We start from the raw sequence: 18,008 nt of genomic DNA, 5'->3' as shown, positions 1-18,008 counted from the left end.
CAATTCCTTTCTTCCAATAAGTGTCATTATTGCCAGAGAATCTCGCAAAGAAAAAAATCATTACACATAATACGAGAGAAAAGGACAAATTATTGCTATAGTAAAATTGCCAAAATATTTTCTGTTTTTTTAGAACAAATATTTTCTCCTTGTTTATATATACAAACACATTCTTTCTATTTTCACTAATCAGATTCGATCGGTAGAGTCAGCTGCTTAATCATGTGACTTAATAAAAAACAAGTATGTGTTCCAAAAAATAAAAAATAAAAAACAAGTATAACAACTGATTATTAGGGACCCAAAATCCCATGTTACAATTTTAAATCTAGCCTAAAAGCCTACCTAAATTCATGCCGTCTATGTATTGTATTATTACCTTTTCTTGTACATTTTACGAATAGAGTTGAATGTATAGTGGCAACATGAAAATATTCCAACATTTATTTCCCTTAACTGTAATCTGTAATCTGTGGATTACTGCTTGTTTGACCAACTTATATGTTATTGAGTCACGGGACGTTGACATCTCGAGGTTAGGCGCGCATACAGGGGCTACTCACTTAGAACCACAATTATGAAAATCATCAGGAGGTACGTAATGATCCATCATATAGCTTAAAATCGATAAATAGTTACAGTATGATGTATAATTAGTCCATTTCATTTGTCGGCACTCAAATGTAATATTTTATTGGTAATTATTAATCGATTGGAAATGGTGTATGAAGCTGATGGAGTTCGCGTAACCACATAAATATAACTTCCAAATAGATTTTACTAACATAATGTATATATACTAAATTTTAAAATAGCAATATACACATGCATATTTAATTGAAATCGTCTATGAAAGATTTATCTCATCTCCTATACTATATTTGCAAGTGATTTTGCCACATGTCATTTCTACAATCAATTTCACAAAACTAATATGACATGTTTACTGAAATTGATGACATGTCTTATAGCTTAATATGACATGGACAATTGCATTTAATGTTAATTTATATTTTTGGTAAATTTTTTTAAAATGGTAATAACTCATATATTACATTTAATGTCAAATTATATTTTTAGAATTTTTTTTAGAATATGAGAATAACTCATAAATCATCATTAAAATAAATATATTCAAATATGGCATTATAAATTTCGAAATATAATTTAATTATATATTTTTAAATTATACAATTTTATTACTAAAATTTTCAAAAATGTATACAATTTTTTAAGAAAATTATAAAAATTTAATCGTAAAATTATTATTTTCTTATATATCTACAAATTTTATAAATATTGTTTAATTTTAATTTTTGGTAATTATGAAACTTTCACAAATTTATTTAATATATTTAATTAAAATAAATAGATAGAAAAATCTATCTAAGATTATAATTTTAAATATATACATGCATATTCTTAAATATAATTTTTATGTTTAATTAAATCAAATTTATATTAAAATATTGATATGAAAAAGAAAATTTAAAATATTAATAAAATTTTATTTTAAAATATAATTTATATTTATCTGTTAAAAATTATTTTAATTTTTTTTACAGGAAGACACCTAGTTAGCAATTAAATCAATTGCGTTTTAAATGTAAACAAAAACAAGGCACATTTCGATCAATATGTTAACCGTCTTAATTATGCATCACACCTATAATAATACATATGTTAAGAGAAAATGATGGATTTCAAATTTTCAATTTATGAAAGAAAATATTAAACTGGTGGTACAAGACGAAAAAGAAGAAGATAGATTAAAGTGCCAATGGAAGAAAGAGAGGGAAAAGAAGAAAGAAATGCAACTAACTCCATAACTGTAATAACTGAAGGGTATGGAACTATAATAAATGATTTGAGTCAAATGGTTCCCTCAAAAAAGAAAAAAGAGAAAAGTGTGATAGTGAAAGATGGGAAGGTCCATGTGATCACATGTTTCTCTGAATACCATCAACCTCAGGTGAACTCTTTTTTTTTTGGCAAAAAAACTCTTATTTTTTTGTCTGCTGTAGAACTTAGATTAAATCAAGGGAAATAGTTTAGTCTGAGATTTGAGGTTTAAGCGTCATGCATCGAGTCACACATAATATGCGGCATGTGGTAGCTAACATATTAATAAACTTGCAAGCCATTTTTGAAAAAAGACTAATAATCGTTACAAAAATAAATCACAATATGATGAATCAAATTAAGAATACATATAGCATCATAATAGAATAAATTAATTTTAAAGGGAATGATGCTATTTTGGGCAAACCAAAAGTAAAAATGAAATGTTATTTAGGTAAATAAATTATACATTATTTACTTAAGTCGAATATACTTTTAAAACAATATTTGCATATACATGACCATTTACAACCAAAATCTCGGAATGCAAAAAATACAATTTCCCGTTTTTCTTTTACAATATTTTATGTAGGTAGACAGCGGATTTATACATAAGTTATTGATGAAAGTTAATAGGTTTTTGGTTAATATTCATACCACCTAGAGCCCTAGAAAACAAAAGCGAATTAATAGGATTAAGAGTGAGTTTTTCTATTGTGTATTGTGCTCAAGTGTTATGAATATGAGCACAACTAATTAATACAAAGTCTAATACTACTACTAATAATTATGTACAACATGGATGGAAGTAGCCAAGTATAGCAAAAATAAGGTGCTTAACACTTTTACCAAAAAAAAAAGGTGCTTAACACTTTAATTGTCTCGGGTTTAAATGCTTAGGACTTATAGGAGGACGTGTAAATGCTTAATTTAAACCGTCTTCAAAGATTCTTGCAGATGTACATTGCATCTTTCTTTCAGCGTCTTATTTTAACACATAGTTCAGACCTACTTGAATTTTATGACTCAGTTAGTATTAATATTTTTTTTTGCTTCAGCAGGTGACTATTACTAAAAGAAAAAGTTTATATACATAGTTGTCCATTTTTATCGTTTCTTTGTTTTAAATGCTTCGATATTATACTTACAAGTTTTCACCCTAAAAGTTGACCCAAAAAGAAAATAATAATAACAACATAATTCTATGAAAGTCTGCACATGCATCAATCTCATGTTATCTGCAAGACACCGGTTTGTAACCGGTTTGATGGTTAAGGACTCAGTTATATTTAAACCACTGTGATTTTTGTTGACCAAAATGACGTGGCAATCAAAATCCCAATATGGGCCTAGTGAATTAAGCCGAAAGCTTTCCGTGGCCCAGTTGGGTTATCTTCGGTGTCATAATAATAAATTCACACATAAAATCAAAATTTGTTTTACATAGTTTAAATTCCCCGCCTTACGTTTCTTGATCTACAGGTAACAAGGCTGCAAAGAAGAAAATGAGCCCTAAATTTCAAAACGCTCTTTGGGGAAACTAGAAAAAAGAAACCTATTGACATTTCTACAAAGTCGAAACCAACGAGGAGTTAATATATACAGGTCATGCCGATGCGAATCAATGATAGCCTATCCCCCATTGTATAGAGGCTTAGGAAGAAGGCTGAAACGATGTTTCACTCCTTGAGAAAGTGGAAGTTGGGGTTATCAGCGAGCTCGGAAACTGATTTTACATTCGCAAACAGCTATCCTGCTTTGCTTTTCAAAAATTATGAATAGCGGTTTAGTCCTTACCTGTGTCTTCCTTCTAATAAAATAAGTTGGCTGAGGAGGTTTTGTTGGACCTGAGCCAGTTGGGCTATGTCTCAGGCTTCTTTGAAGCAGCAATAACAGAGTTGATGGGGTTTGTTAGCCAATAAGCCAAATCATTGCCGTCTTCCTGATTCTGCAAATTAATAAGCAAATAATTGCTTTAACTTCTAGCATTGGTCTCTGACTAAACGAGTTGTTTCCAAACTTCTCATGTTTACCTCAATTGCAGAACCAAAAGCAGGAACAATTTGGTCAAAGATATTTATTTTTTTGTGCTTCAGATACCTTCCATAGTATAAGACATTTGCTGCAACAGGCTTTCCATGGCTAAAACCGACATTTTGGGATACACATTTAATTATTAAGACGAACGTCAACAAATTACTGCATCATAGAAACATGACACAACTCATTTAGCCAATGAGAACAAGCACGAAAGTGTTATTAGGACTGTGCTGTTTTCTCTTGGCACATACATGTGGTTGTCGTTCAACTCGAGACAGTCTAAAAGATTCTGTCCCAGACATTTTAGCCGGTATAGGACCAAGTGATTTCTGTAAGAATGCCATGTATGTCAAATAAAATTTTATCTATAAATACTTGTAATTTTTTTTTAATTTAAATTTCTTCTGAAAAGTTTTGATAGGTTTCAGTTTTAATAGAATAGGTATTTTGGTGCAAAAAAGTTCAATAGTTCACCTTTCCATTTGTGCATAATAATAGGCCATTATTTTTGTATATGAAGTGCAATTTCTCTTAAATTTATAACAAAACTTAAATAAATTTGAAAAATAATTTTTTTTTTCAAACGAAAAAATAAATTTTAAGTTATCAAATCATATAGAAAACATATTACAAATAATTCTTTTAAGTTTTTCTACTGATAAAACTAAAATCTAAAAAATTTATTAAAAGATAGATTAAGGTTTGGTTTTTTAAAATAACTATAACTTTATAGAAATTATTATAACCGGAAACCTCCTAGTCATTTATAAAGGTTTATAACTCAACCCCATCCCCTAAAGATTTTTTCCATCTATGTTATTTTTGTCATAATTTTTCTTTTTGCTATCTAAGGTATTTGTCCAACAATTTTTTGTTCTAAAGATACCACAAAAGAGGAAAAAAAAATTCTCAAAATAACATTAATTATTATTTTTTCTTAAAAATTGTTTTACATTTGAGTTTGATTTAATTGATTAGGTTTAAGATTTAATATTTAAGGGGGAAGGTTATTAGAGAAAGAGTTTAGATTTTGAAGTAATTGAATCAATTTACTATTTAATTAAAACTATTTAGGGAAGTTTTCTCTTTGTTTGTTATTTTATCATATTATTTTTTTCTATCTAAGTGATTTTCCAATTAATTTACCATCAAATATTCGTTTTGTTTATCATAAAAATTTCACATGGTTAACTCATAATTAATAACCAATATATATATAAACTTTGGAACACAAGCTAGGCTTAACGCAAGTGTCTCGCCATTACCGCCATGGAATCACTGCACCAGAAGGATCATCAAACCATTCTTACACGATTTTCAAAATACTCGGAAGAGATCCCAGATGATCTCATTACCGAGATACTCTTGAGATTACCGTCGAGATCTATAGCGAGATTTCGTTGCGTACGCAAGTTATGGGATTCCACAATCAGCCGTCAAGATTTCACAAAGTCCTTCCTGGCAAGATCTTCTTCTCGACCACAGATCTTGTTCGCCTGCGGAAAGAATAATCTCAAATTGTTCTTGTCTTCCTCACCTCAGCCTCATCAAAATACAGATGAGAACTCGTCTTCTATAGCTGCCAATTATCATATGAGTTTCCCGTGTGGACGTTTCTATACATTAGGACATATCGGTTGTTTGGTCTATGTTAGAGAAGGTATGTCTTTGTGGAAGATATGTAACCCTAGCACTGGACAATGCTTTACTTTACCAGAAGTGAAGATATATAGTTGGATAAGAACATTTTTTGGGTATGATCCGATTGAGAAACAAGTCAAGGTATTGACAATAACAGGAGAACATGGAGAAGATAACCATCACGTTCTGACATTAGAAACTGATAAAATGTCTTGGAGAACGATTGAATATGACACACCTCATTCTCCTATATCTGCTGGTGTATGCATCAGTGGTGTTTTGTACTACAGAGCTTATGAGCATTCCTTTCCCGACCCTTGTATGATGATCGTGTGCTTTGACGTAAGATCTGAGAAGTACAGCTTTATAAGAGTTAGGGAAAGTTCCCTTGGAGCAATGGAACCTGAAACGACAACTCTGATAAACTACAACGGTCAACTGGCTTCACTTGAGATGCAAAGAAGTTTTTCTGAAGCAAGTACAAGTTTTGACTTGTGGGTTCCACAAGACTCCGGAAAAGAAGAATGGTCGAAACATACTTACAAGTTTCCCATGTTGAGGAATGAAGCTATACACGACACGTTATACTTTATTGTAGGTACAAATGAAATTGTGTTAATTCCGAGAAAAGTATCCGACCCTTTTTATGTTTTTTACTACAATCTCGAGAGGAAAACTAGCAGAAGTGTTGAAATCCGAGGAATGAAAGAGGTTAAGGGTAAGAAAGTTTTCGCTTATCTAGACCATATAGAGGACTTGAAGCTTATGTAAGTGTTTGTATTTAATTTGTCTTTATCATAAGGACTGTGACTGAGGCCTGATCTTTCTAGTGGTTCTATATATTGCTTTTTTTTTCAATATTAGTTAATTATCTTCGGTTTGTCTTTGATGTTTCCTCTTGTTCATTGGTTCATACACTATGGAGCTAAACAATCTCATTATTAGTCGAAGCATCCTCTGTCAAACTCTCTTCATTCAGCATGGTAGTTACCCTCTGGCTTTCGTCTATTTTCTTCTCTAATGAACCTACTAGTGCCTAAGAAGTAGTAGTTCTATTCATCAGATTAAGGGGACTAGTAATCTGAACATACTTAGCTGAGCATGTTTGATCCATTTGGGTTTATTTTGGTCGTGCAGCCTTCTCAGCTGAAATATTGCTCACGATCTCCTAATCATATGAATTAGGCCAGGCGTTTTTACTCCAAACCGAAGTACCTACCTAAACAAAAAAAACGAAACCAGATCCAAACCGCTATACAAAAATATCTGAACGGAATTTATGAACTTAGTACTTTGGGGTTTGGATACAACCCGAACCGAAATCCAAACTAAGATCCAAAAATATCTGAAATTAATTAAATAGTTTAATGCTTTCATATATGTTAAAGTAATTTAGATATTTTATTGCATTATAAAATTTTTTGTAGTTTGTTTTATTTGTTATTTTGAATAATTTTTAGTTAGTTTAGATAATTTAAATAATTTTTTTATTAGATTTGTGAATAATTTATATACTCTAAATTTTTTTGTCAATTTTTCAGGTTTAAAAAATATATTATTTGACAATTTTAGATATTGGTTATAATCCGATCCAAATCGAACCCGGAAGAAATCGAACCGAACCAAACTTGATATTTAATAAAATTCGAAATTGAACATAATACCCAAAATTTAAAAATCCAAATTAACCGAACCAAAATCGACGTCCGAACACCCATGCCGAAAACGAAACGTTCTTCAACTTCTCGTTAGGGGGCCTATAGCTTTATCCTAATGGGCCTATCGTTTTATCCTAATGGGCTTCATTTTAAGAAGACTAAAATAATGATTTCACAAACCCCATTTCCGCCTCCGGCTTCCTCCTCCGATGGCGGGTTTCAGTTCTCTAATTCCTACGACGCCTCTCAAACGCGCCGTTGCTAGAGCAACCGGAAACCTAACGGCGCCGTTAGCTACTGTTTCTTCCGCACGAAACCTCTTCACCGGACGAGTAGGAAGAGGTAATGGTTAGTATTGGCTGATGAATTTTAATAGCACTGAGTTTTTCATCATGATTCTGTTAATGAGTTCGAACTTTGATCTGATTTGTTAAAACTGGCCGTTATGTGTGAATTCTATTAGTTAGAATCTTAGTTAAACACTTTCGGTATCTCTATAGCATATGATTTTTTTTTTTTTTAAACTTGGTGAATTCTATTTAATATGAAATTTAATTGTTGTAGGTGAGCAAGGAGTGTTTTCTCATTTCAATGGAATAAGGTATAATAATGCTTGGATTGGGTTAATTAGCAAATGATTTATTTCGGATTGGCTCTGAGGATGATGCTTTTACCATTCGTTTTTTCCAGTAATCATCACATAGCCATTCGTACAAGTCCATTTCATCATCTTCTTGAGGTAATAAGTTTTTTTTTTTTTTTTTTTGGTCTTAACACTAGTAGTCGTCATAGAAGCGTATAAATTAACCGCATGTCTGGTGTTTATTTTAGATTCTATTTGTATACATCTCATTGTGCTATTTCTCAGGCTAATCAAACAAACAAGCCCGCGTTTTTGAAGGTCCAATCGATGAGCTATCAGTTTGTGGCTGATTCCCATTCATCTCATAGACGTTCTCTGGAAGCTGAGGTGATTATAGACCACACTGGAGATTTGGCTTTGTGTTTTGTTGTCCTGGTCTTACAGTGAGCTTAATTTTATGTTTTTCTTTTTCAGAAAAGTCTTATAAAGATTCAAATTCATATAATATAAGTCTTATACCACGTGCATAATATATTCTCCTGAAAACGTTTTGAATCCTCATTTAGTGGCCTTTAGCTCCTCTCAGTAGATTCGTGTAGTCAAATACATTTCTAATGATCAAAATAATTATTTATTCTTGCGTTACTTGTCGCTAACGAGATCCTTGGGATGCGTATTTTTCATCTTGATGTAGGACGAGCAAGATGTTGAGGAGGAAAAAGCTGAAACCCCTAGGAAGCATCAAACTGGGGAGAACATACCCAAGAAGGATAAAATAAAGTTTCTTGTGAATACTGTAAGCAAAAAAAAAAACAAGTTTAAATTCTTCAGATATGCCTTTACTAATGGTTTGTCAGTGATGGTTGCTTGTTTGTATTGTCATTGGCTTATCTGTACAAACTGCAGCTTCTTGATATCGAAGATAACAAAGAGGCTGTTTATGGAGCTCTGGATGCTTGGGTTGCTTGGGAACGCAATTTCCCCATTGCTTCCCTCAAAAGAGTCATAGCTATTCTTGAAAAGGAACATCAATGGCATCGAATGGTTCAGGTATGTGTCACCCAAACACCGAAGTACATATCCTCTAGTTTATAGAAATTTTGAAAAAAGGTAGAACAGAATCTTAAAGAGATTCTTATTTCTTTTCTCTCATGTTTAATGGCTTGTAGGTAATAAAGTGGATCCTAAGTAAGGGACAAGGGAACACGATGGGGACATATGGACAGTTGATACGGGCGTTGGATATGGATCGTAGAGCAGAAGAGGCGCATGCTATCTGGCGTAAGAAATTAGGGAATGATCTGCATTCCGTGCCTTGGCAATTATGCTTACAAATGATTCGCATTTATTTCAGGAACAACATGTTACAAGAACTTGTAAAGGTTTGTTTTTCTTTTCCTTCGTTATTTGGAATTTATCTTCTTGGCTTTGCTCCTCATTCATCACTGACCCAACACTAAATAAAAGAGAATACTTTACTGAATTAGTAAGGTAGTATATCCTAGTTTTTATTTCGTGGATAACCTTGAACCTGTGTTGTGTTGTGTTGTGGGCTATGAAGCTGTTTAAGGATCTGGAGAGTTATGACCGCAAACCCACGGATAAAAAGATTGTGCAGTCAGTGGCGGACGCTTACGAGCTTTTAGGAATGCTCGAGGAGAAAGAAAGAGTATTGACTAAGTATAGCAATCTGTTTCTCGGTACAGCGTTAGATGATAAATCAAGAAGATCTTCAAGGAGGAAGAAGAAGAAACCAGGTAGGTGATAGATAGATGATGGATATCCCTCCAACCATCTAAAACCATTGATATTTTCTTGCACAAAACCGCTTGATTTGTACAACTAAGTGGTTAGTTTTTAAAAAAAAAAAATCAGGAGTGATGGATCCTGAAGCAACCACAGAGGATGCAGCAGAAGATGAGTTACAAGAAGGGATCGAAGAAAATGTGGAAAATCACCAGGAATCAGAAGAAGCTGCCGCTGAGAAACGATCCGAATAAGTTGTGTACTCACTAGTATTATAGTAGTGTTGTATCAACTGAACTAGAACAATATTTTTGCCTATTTGATTAAGTTTTATACATCACTATATAACAATAATAACTAGATTAAAGACCCGCGGGATAAATATTATATATATAAATTATTGTTATGTATTTTATGTTCTTACATATTATGAAATAATAAATATAAATTGAATAATTAAAAGTCAATAACTATTACATATATAGTTAAATTGGTGCGAACATATAAATCAATTTTATTAATCCAAACAATTTTTTAAAAATTTGATAGGATACGTAATTAAATTTAAATGATATTAACATACATAATATATTTTTAATATTAATGTCTATTAAATGATGTTTTCTACTCATATGTTATTTTTATCATTTGTATCTTTAATAGCAAAAACTTAAAATTTATCAATGTTAGTTCAAAACTTTTATCAGAAAAAATTATTCAAAGTAAATTTTGAAACTAAAATATTTATTTATTCAATATGGTTTATAGTTTAATTTAGAATGATATATATACATATATATTTTAAATCTTAATGATTAATTAAATTAAACTTTTATTTATATGATTTTGTAATCATTTGTATTTTGTCATAACAAAAATTTTAAACCATTGATCGTAAAATTTGAATGTGAGACTTTTAACAGTTTTAGTAATTTATAGTCGTTTTTTAAAATTCAAAATATAACATATACAGAAAAATCTAATTTTTATAATATGGTTATTGTGATTTTTTTAAATTATTTTAATAGTTTAAAATTAAACAAATTTGATAAGATACATTAATTTTTTATCTGATCTTTATTATTTAAAATCATTAATTGTCATATATATTTTAGCCACATTAGGCAATTCCATAATCTTTATTTAAGGAAATAATAAATGACATTAATAATGAGATGGTTAGTTTAATAAAAAACTTATTATATAATTAAATGAATCAACCTATTTCTCTAATAATTTTAAAAATCATCGTAGTGATGACACGTGTGTGTACAAAAAGAATTAGTAATGTTTCACATATAATATACGGGGATAACTAGAGTAACAAAACAAAATTCTCTTAACCAGCCGTACGATATTTAATCAAAAATATTAGTTTCAGAATTTCCGGTTATTGAAAAATAATTCAAATTTGGTTTAGGCATTTTCCTACAGGTTCCGTTCAATCAATCACTCCTACAATAGAATGGAATAAAAGAAATCGGTTCTAATCAGTTTTAATCAGTACGGTTCGGTCCGGTTCGAATCGGTTAGATCAGATTATCCTACCGAAAATAGAAAGTTTACTTCGCTTAATGTGCACGAGGTTGAGGTTGATGTTGATGGCGACGGCGATCGCGATGTTGATGGCGAGTTCCTCTTTGCCGTACGTGGTCGTTGGAAAGCTCAAGCTATGAAGAATCGATTCAGAGCTTTGAGGAGGACTGTGTTGTGATGAGAGATCGTCCATATCTCTTTGGCGGCATTCGCAATACAGAGATGACTCATCAAAGAGGGAATCAATCAGCGTCCCAATACCACCGAAAGTCGCAGTTTAGGTAAGCAGCGAAAGAGAGAGAGAGAGAGAGAGCAATCGTTTTCACCTCGTTCGTCAACACTAGAATCCCATTTGAAACGGAACTTTTCTCCTTCTAGATCGTGTTTTTCAATTTTGGAATACAATCCATCACCACCTGTTGAATCAGCATATCGCGTTGTTGTAACTCATCTATACGTAGAAAACTCTGCTATTATTAGTATTGACGTTTAGTGTGGACTTTCTTTCTCTGCATAGCTTAGTGTCCTATCGTGTTGAAATTGCTATGTGTCAGTCGTCACACTATATAAATAATCCGATTTTTTGCAGTCACCGCTCTCTTGGTTACTAGAAAAAGATTAGTAGCTAATTTATTGTCTACTTCTTGTTTTGGTTTAGTGTGGCAAGAAAATGGCGTGTGAAGATTTGGTGTTTGCTGTTAACGGAGAGAGATTTGAAGTCTTTTCCGTTCATCCTTCTACTACTTTGCTTGAGTTCTTGCGCTCCAGCACTCCCTTCAAGAGCCTCAAGCTCAGCTGTGGCGAAGGTATCTTTTTCGTGCTTTTATTCGGTTTGTATCATGTGCTTCTTCTATGTTTGAACCTCAAATTCATATCTAGAAGCTTCTTGTGATAATATATGAAGATTCTTCAGTTTCTATGAGTTGGAGGATTAAAACTTGTGTCTCCACAGAAAAAAAAGTCATGATTTTGATGGTTTGAAATCCGGTAACAGTTTAGATAAATTGTTATAATCAATGTCTACTTGCTCTTTCCTTTTGGGAAGTCAATCCGTATGCGTTGACGTTTGGTGTTCATGTTCAATTAGAACGTAGTATTTTTGAGTTTGTGTATGTGTGTGTGTGTTTCACTCGTTGACTCAGTTGGATTTTTCGTGCAGGGGGTTGTGGTGCTTGCATCGTGATTCTATCAAAATACGATCCAGTGTCAGACAAAGTCGAGGAGTATTCTATAAACTCTTGCCTGACCCTTCTTTGCAGCGTAAATGAGTGTTCCATAACCACAGCTGACGGACTAGGAAACACCGAAAGAGGTTTCCACCCTATCCACAAAAGATTCGCCGGGTTCCATGCCTCACAATGTGGTTTTTGTACCCCGGGGATGTGCATCTCTCTTTACTCCGCTCTTTCAAACGCACATAACTCCAATCCTCCGGACTACCTCACCGCTTCTGCAGCGGAGAAGTCTATTTCCGGAAACCTCTGTCGCTGCACCGGTTACCGTCCCATCGCCGATGCTTGCAAGAGTTTCGCTGCAGATGTGGACATAGAGGATTTGGGATTCAACTCTTTCTGGAGGAAAGGGGAAAGCAGAGAGGAGATGCTGAAGAAACTGCCTCCTTACGATCCTGATAAAGATCTTGTCGCTTTTCCGGATTTCTTGAAGGCAAAGATAAAGCGTCAGCATAATGTTTTGGATCAGATGAGGTATCATTGGAGCACTCCTGGTAGCGTCGAGGAGCTTCAGGAAATATTGGCAACAATCAACTCTGGCGGTGATAGAGGTTTGCTGAAATTAGTTGTTGGTAACACGGGAACAGGTTACTACAAGGAAGTGAAGCAATATAGTAGATATATTGATATTAGCCACATCCCAGAGATGTCAATGATCAAGAAAGATGACAGAGGAATCGAAATTGGAGCAGTTGTTACCATATCTAAAGTTATCGATGCTTTGATGGATGAAGATACGTCTGGTTATGTTTTCAAGAAAATAGGTATTCATATGGAGAAGGTGGCCAACCATTTTATCAGAAACTCGGGGAGTATCGGTGGTAATCTGGTGATGGCACAGAGCAAAAACTTTCCTTCCGACATAACCACACTTTTGCTCGCTGCTGATGCATCTGTGCATACGATGAACGCTGGGAGACACGAGAGGCGTAGGATAGGTGAGTTTCTTGTGTCGCCTCCAATAATAGACACTACAACTGTTCTTCTAAAGGTTCAAATCCCTAGCTGGACGGCTTCTTCCACTACTGGTTTACTTTTCGAAACCTATCGAGCTGCACCTCGTCCTTTCGGAAGTGCACTGCCTTATCTCAACGCTGCTTTCTTAGCGGTAGTCTCTCACGATGCATCGTCAAGAGGCGTCGTTGTGGACAAATGCCGGTTGGCATTTGGTTCTTTTGGTGGGTATCATTCAATCAGGGCGAGGGAGGTTGAGGATTTCTTGACGGGTAAATTACTCAGCCACAGTGTTTTATTTGAAGCTGTGAGGTTACTCAAAGGGATCATAGTGCCCACCATAGATACCTCGTACACTGAGTATAAGAAAAGCTTGGCCGCTGGGTTTCTCTTTGATTTTCTCTATCCTCTGATCGAGAGTGGCAGCTGGGATTCAGAGAGAAAGCATGTCGATGGGCACGTCGTTCCAACGTTATCTCTGCCTTCGCTGTCATCTGCGCAGCAGGTGTTTGAAAGTAAAGAGTTTCAACCTGTTGGTGAAGCCGTTATCAAATATGGAGCTGAAATGCAGGCAGCTGGTTAGTACTATATTGTTGCTTATCGTTTTTAATGGTGTTGAAAGAGTCAAACCAGAAATGCTTTTAGATCTTTAGTCATTATGTTCTGTTTTTCCAGGTGAAGCTGTTTACGTTGATGATATTCCATCCTTACCCAGTTGTCTACATGGAGCATTCATTTATAGCACAAAGGCATTGGCTAGGATAAAGAGAGTTGGTTTCAGAGGCAATGTGTTACCGGTCGGAGTTTTGGCAGTTATTACTTTCAAGGATATTCCTCAAGCGGGGCAAAACGTTGGTTACATATCTATGTTTGGCACAGGGCTTCTATTTGCAGATGAAGTTACTCTATGTGCCGGACAAATCATTGCTCTTGTGGTAAGTTCAAATTCTAACGTCTTCTTTTGTGATACACTGAACTCCAAAGAGAATACTAAGAAAAATAGAATACCTTTATATGCATAGTAAATGAAATTCAAAGATTCTTTTTATCGTCTTTCTTGAAGATTTAGTCCATTTATGGTGACCTCTCAGGTCGCAGACACGCAAAAACATGCAGATTTGGCAGTAAAGCTTGCAGTAGTTGAGTACGATTTAAAGAACGTAGAAACACCAGTATTATCTGTGGAGGAGGCAGTCAACAGGTCCAGCCTTTTTGAGGTTCCTTCCGAGTATAAACCTGAACCCGCTGGCGATGTTGCAAAAGGAATGGCTGAAGCTGATCGCAAGATACGCTCAGTAGAGGTATGAGAACTCTCTTTCTCTCGCCTCACTTCGATCAATTCAAATAAATTCTTTGTAGTACATTCTTACAGTCATGCGTACTGTTTGATTCGGGTATGCAGTTGAGACTCGAGTCACAATACTTCTTCTACATGGAGACACAAACGGCACTTGCCTTGCCAGACGAAGACAAATATTTAGTGGTTTACAGCTCAACTCAAGCAAGCGAGTACACACAAGCAGTGATTGCTACATGCCTTGGCATCCCAGAGAATAACGTGCGAGTCATAACCAGAAGACTTGGAGGTGGCTTTGGTGGAAAAGCTATAAAGTCAATGCCTGTAAGTACTATCTTCTTTTCTAGATATAAGTCATTAAGAGAGATCTCCATTGTAATTTTATATTAATGCTGTTGAGATGATTTCAGGTTGCGACAGCATGTGCACTCGCTGCACAAAAATTACAGCGCCCTGTAAGGATTTACCTCAACCGCAAGACTGATATGATAATGGTTGGAGGAAGGCATCCCATGAAAATAACTTACAGTGTTGGTTTCAGATCTGACGGTAAACTCACAGCACTAGAGACAACTATGTTAATAGATGCAGGAATAGATGTGGATGTAAGTCCAATACTGCCACAGAATATAGTGAACTCCCTGAAGAAATACGACTGGGGTGCGTTGTCATTCGACATCAAAGTGTGCAAGACAAACCGTCCGAGCAGAACGTCCTTGAGGGCACCCGGTGAGGTACAAGGCTCATATATCGCTGAATCCATCGTTGAGAATGTGGCATGTTCCCTGAACATGGACGTGGATGTCGTGAGAAGGATAAACGTTCACACTTACGAAAGCCTCAGCAAGTTTTACACGGATGCTGCTGGTGAGCCTGATGAATATACTTTGCCTTTGTTATGGGACAAACTGGAGATATCTTCAGATTTCAAGAGAAGGGCTGAGTCAGTGAAAGAGTTTAACGTTGGTAACGTATGGCGCAAGAGGGGAATTTCTAGAGTACCCATCGTCTATCACGTTAAGAATAGGCCAACTCCGGGGAGAGTAAGCATTTTGGGGGATGGTTCGGTTGTGGTCGAGGTTGCGGGTATCGAGATGGGGCAAGGGCTATGGACGAAGGTGCAGCAGATGGTGGCTTATGGTCTTGGTATGATCAAGTGCGAAGGAAGTCAAGATCTTTTCGAGAGAATAAGGCTTCTTCAGACTGATACGCTCAGTATGACTCAAACCAGTTACACTGCGGGTAGCACGACGTCCGAGAACTGCTGTGAAGCAGTTAGGCTTTGCTGTGTCATCTTGGTGGAGAGACTGAAAGCTACCATGGATGAGATTCTGGAGAACGCTCGATCCGTGACATGGGACATGCTCATTCAACAGGTATAACCTTAACATCATTCTCATCATATGTCAGGTATAAACTTATGTGAAAACTGCAGGCAAATGCTCAATCTGTGGACTTGTCAGCTCGTTCTTTTTATAAGCCAGAGACCTCTTTTGCAAATTATCTAAACTACGGAGTTGGAGCTAGTGAGGTGAATCTTATAACCGATAGTTTTAGACGTTACCTTAAAACTAAATCAGTAACATATACTGTGATGTAGGTGGAGGTGGACATAGTGACAGGAAGAACAGAAATTATAAGATCAGATATCATTTACGACTGTGGAAGAAGCCTTAATCCTGCTGTTGATTTGGGACAGGTAATAAGTTTGGTTGTGGATTCTTGATGTTCACTTTGATTGATTGTCCTTTTTTCTTTTTTTTCTGGTGAAAAGATTGAAGGAGCGTTTGTGCAAGGGGTCGGTTTTTTCATGAATGAAGAGTATACAACAGATGAAAACGGGCTAGTGATTCAAGAAGGCACATGGGACTACAAAATCCCTACAATAGACACAATCCCAAAACAGTTCAACGTTCAGATTCTCAACAGTGGTCATCACAAGAGTCGTGTTCTCTCCTCAAAAGGTTTTTATTGCTAGAATTGTTTTTTTTTTCTCCTCTAAAAGGTTTAGTCTTATGATTCTTTGTAATGCTGAATCTGTCTCCAACTACTTCTGATGCAGCTTCAGGTGAACCTCCGTTGCTTGGGGCTGCTTCTGTGCATTGTGCAACAAGGTCAGCCATAAGAGAAGCACGAAAACAGTACTTTTCGTGGAAGTGCGTTAACGGTGATCGCAGAGACGATTCTGATCTTGGTTTTGAGTTGCCGGTTCCAGCGATTATGCCGGTGGTGAAGCAGCTTTGTGGCCTTGACAGCGCTGAGAAGTACTTGGAATGGAAAACGTATCCTTTAAAATAAAACTTTGATGTGTGGATTGATTACCGTTTGTACTATTTTATAAAATAAATTTGGCATGCAAGTAACTTTGTGTAATATATGAGTCACTCATTACATCGAATTGTACGGTTTCACTAGATTTCAGTTTTAACAGAACCGTAACCAAAAAGCTACATGAATATAAATTACATGCAAGTTGCATTAAAATACAACAAAATTAAATATCACCTCCTAAATATCTCCAAATTGTACGCAGAGAAGTCGGTTCTTGTTATGGAATAACTTATAATTTATAGTATCGAAAAATTTAAATAAAAGTAGAATTTAATACTCGTAGGAAGCAAATAACACTAATATAAGTGAGAGAGTTTATTATAAAGAGGAAGAAAAAGATGTAATGATTCTTTGATTATAAACTCTTGTTCTTGTTTTTTTTTTGGTGTACAAAAGAGTGAGATGAGTGATGGTATTTATAGTGAACAACAATACATAAAATAACAAAGATGGTGCTTAATTTGGTAAATGAGTGGGTGTCATAGTGATTGATGAGTAGATGATCATAGTGCTTGAGTTGGTAAAGGAGTGGAAGATCACTTCAAAGTTTATCTTATAACACTCCCCCTTGATCATCCATCTTGTATTAAATTAAGTTTCGTAACACTCCCCCTTGGGGACCGGTGTCACTCTCCGCTCTCGCTTAACGTCTTTGTTGCCTCGTTAAAAATCTTTCTAAGAAAACCCAATGGGAAAAACCATAGTTAGGTAAAAAGAGTACAACTACGTAAGCTCCCCCTCGATTGAGCAGTCATAGATCCTTCTGATGACGCATTCCAATGTTATGGACATGTTTTCTGAATACCGAAGTAGGAAGTGCTTTTGTGAAGAGGTCGGTTGCATTGTCGCATGATCGGACATATCTTACTTCAATATCTTTCTTCTTCTCGAGCTCTTGAGTGTATGAGAAGAACTTTGGATGAATATGCTTTGTTTTATCGGTTTTGATATATCCTTCCTTCGTTTGAGCAACACATGCTGCATTGTCTTCATATAGAATAGTTGGCCCCGTACTTTTGTCAATCCCACTACTTGAACAAATGTGTTGGCTTATTGATCTTAGCCATACACATTCTTTACTTGCTTCATGGAGTGCAATGATCTCAGCATGATTTGAAGAGGTAGCCACAAGCGTTTGTTTCTGAGAA

General features: G+C 35.1%; 3 protein-coding genes across 5 annotated transcripts; all 3 read left to right on the top strand.

Moving 5' to 3' along the window:
• Positions 1–5,151: 5,151 nt before the first annotated feature.
• Positions 5,152–6,294, top strand: LOC106400907 (F-box protein DOR). The gene has a single exon (XM_022703341.1). It carries the CDS (start codon positions 5,152–5,154, stop codon positions 6,292–6,294), a length of 1,143 nt encoding a protein of 380 aa, XP_022559062.1.
• Positions 6,295–7,344: 1,050 nt separating this feature from the next.
• Positions 7,345–9,937, top strand: LOC106397694 (pentatricopeptide repeat-containing protein At4g21190-like). 2 transcript variants are annotated; one of them, XM_013838313.3, is made up of 9 exons: positions 7,345–7,523; positions 7,746–7,782; positions 7,872–7,920; positions 8,050–8,151; positions 8,459–8,560; positions 8,671–8,814; positions 8,934–9,146; positions 9,326–9,521; positions 9,640–9,937. In XM_013838313.3, the coding sequence occupies exons 1-9, from the start codon at positions 7,391–7,393 to the stop codon at positions 9,762–9,764; spliced, it is 1,101 nt and encodes a 366-aa protein (XP_013693767.1). In that variant the 5' UTR covers positions 7,345–7,390; the 3' UTR covers positions 9,765–9,937. The 2 variants fall into 2 exon arrangements, with proteins under 2 accessions (XP_013693767.1, XP_013693766.1); XM_013838312.3 differs by having other exon boundaries at positions 7,358–7,529.
• A 1,150-nt stretch (positions 9,938–11,087) lies between these two features.
• On the top strand, positions 11,088–16,943 carry LOC106402186 (aldehyde oxidase 4). 2 transcript variants are annotated; one of them, XM_013842870.3, is made up of 11 exons: positions 11,088–11,327; positions 11,705–11,852; positions 12,206–13,810; positions 13,908–14,167; positions 14,324–14,533; positions 14,635–14,853; positions 14,940–15,905; positions 15,965–16,060; positions 16,130–16,228; positions 16,304–16,493; positions 16,592–16,943. In XM_013842870.3, the coding sequence occupies exons 2-11, from the start codon at positions 11,717–11,719 to the stop codon at positions 16,825–16,827; spliced, it is 4,017 nt and encodes a 1,338-aa protein (XP_013698324.1). In that variant the 5' UTR covers positions 11,088–11,327; positions 11,705–11,716; the 3' UTR covers positions 16,828–16,943. The 2 variants fall into 2 exon arrangements, with proteins under 2 accessions (XP_013698324.1, XP_022558868.1); XM_022703147.2 differs by lacking the exon at positions 11,088–11,327 and having other exon boundaries at positions 11,641–11,852.
• Positions 16,944–18,008: the final 1,065 nt, after the last annotated feature.

Source organism: Brassica napus, chromosome C5 (assembly GCF_020379485.1).
Source record: "Brassica napus cultivar Da-Ae chromosome C5, Da-Ae, whole genome shotgun sequence".
In the NCBI taxonomy this organism is placed as follows: Eukaryota; Viridiplantae; Streptophyta; class Magnoliopsida; order Brassicales; family Brassicaceae; genus Brassica; species Brassica napus.
Note: the sequence above shows the minus strand (reverse complement) of the source record. Positions and strands in the feature narration are given on the sequence as shown.